The 1,758-nt window shown below is 40.3% G+C and overlaps 1 protein-coding gene across 1 annotated transcript in view; it reads left to right on the top strand.

The window, feature by feature from the left end:
* The window catches only part of EFHB (EF-hand domain family, member B), a 67,039-nt gene that overhangs the window by 55,977 nt on the left and 9,304 nt on the right, over nt 1–1,758 (top strand). The window contains exon 10 of the mRNA XM_011933729.1: nt 1,120–1,327. Within this exon, the coding sequence (XP_011789119.1) occupies nt 1,120–1,327 (208 nt within the window). The remainder of the gene's footprint in view (nt 1–1,119; nt 1,328–1,758) is intronic.

Below are 1,758 nucleotides of genomic sequence, written 5' to 3'. Positions count from 1 at the left end.
ATGTTGGTCAGGCTTCCAAAGTGCTGGGATTACAGGCGTGAGCCACTGCACCCGGCCTGTAGTAGAGACTTTTATAAAGGAGTCTACTTCAATCCAGGGCATTTGCAGCTCTATTGTCAAGATCATATGTTTTAAGTTCTCATTCTGTTTGAATACAAGGGTTAAATAGGGAAGTTTTCCAGGGCTGTGGGTCTGACTGCAAGAATTTATAATTCATGGAGTCAGTTTCTCATTCTCCAGGGGATTGCCTCCATCAGCATTGTAAATCCAGTCCTGGGCAGTAAGAGCTTAAATACTGTGCAGTGAGTCATTTATGATTTCTCTTGGGAGTTATTTCCTCTCAGGGAAGTCTCTCCATGGGGGCCAAAGCTCCCCTATAGCAGCCAGAATCCACTGCAGAAACAAACAAACAAGAAAACTGGGACCTTTGCCATCATCTCTGAATGGGTTTAAGGTTGGCTTGATAGACTGCAGGAGGGACTGAGTGCTAAGATGTCCCAGCTGTTAACATTCTTCCTTAACAAGCATTGTGTGCTCTGTCCCTTCATCTCCTAAGTGAATCAGGCAGTTTCTGCTGAGAGCCCTTATACATTTCCCTCTGTTCATACTCAGTGTAGGTACTTCTGCCTTTAAATGCTGTCTGAAAAGAGATGAGACTTTTTCCCTTCACCCTCCTCCCCCTACTTACCAGGAGGAATCTCAGTGTTACTTGTTACAGTGGGGCTGACCATCAGATTGGGAGCATGTCCCTCTTACCCATAGGAGTGTTATCAAAACCAGACAACTGTCCTTGAACCCACCTCCGTGAACTTATCCTGCAACTATCTCCCCAATTTCTCCTCAATAACAGGCAATGAAATGAAGGGCCATTTATTGCTGGGTTAAAACACAGAAGGTGTTAAAAACTTTGTAAGGATAAACAGTTGTAGAGTCAAGACCATATCATGGTAACACTGCTCTACCACAGTCTAAACAGCATATTTGACTCCTCTTCTGTGAAAATTGAGACAATTTTGAATGTATGTGATGAAGCTGTTTTTTTCTTAAACTAAATAATGTTGCCTACTTTGCTCTTGAAGACAACTCCCATTTTATGTTCTTTTGCTTCCTCTGTAACAGAAGGGAGATGGGATGATAGATAAAGCCGAGCTGCAGGAAGCTTGTGACCAGGCCAACTTGAGTTTAGATGACAAGCTCCTGGACCAGCTGTTTGACTACTGTGATGTGGATAATGATGGCCTCATTAACTATCTGGAATTTGCAAATTTTCTTAACTGGAAAGACAAAATGCTTCTTAAAGAGTATGAAGAGAGGGTCATTATTAAAGGTATTTAATTCTTGAAGGTTTGATGAATTATTTTTTCAAAATAATTGAAAGTTTATTATTATTATTTTTAATACAGACGAGGTCTCACTATGTTGCCCAGGCTGGTCTCAAACTCCTGGGTTCAAGGGATTCTCTTGCTTTGGCCTCCCCAAGTGCTGGGATTATTGGTGTGAGCCAGCATGCTTAGCCATTTACTGAATTCTTAAATGGACTTCTGTATTTTAATTTTTCTAGGAGCTCAGCTATATTCAACTTTAATATTATATGAAAAATAAAAATATACACATATACATAGTGTTTATTTGCTTGTTTGTGCATAGAATATCTGTGGTAGTATAGGAAAAAATCAGTAACATTTATTATTTCCAGGAAGAGGCAGTTGGATGGCTGAGGGACAGGGTGGCAGTGAGACTCACTTTTTTTTTTTTTTT

The sequence above is a fragment of the Colobus angolensis genome, unplaced genomic scaffold, assembly GCF_000951035.1.
Source record: "Colobus angolensis palliatus isolate OR3802 unplaced genomic scaffold, Cang.pa_1.0 Scaffold129, whole genome shotgun sequence".
NCBI lineage: Eukaryota > Metazoa > Chordata > Mammalia > Primates > Cercopithecidae > Colobus > Colobus angolensis.
The sequence above is the reverse complement of the archived record's forward strand: the minus strand, read 5'-3'. Positions and strand labels throughout refer to the sequence as shown.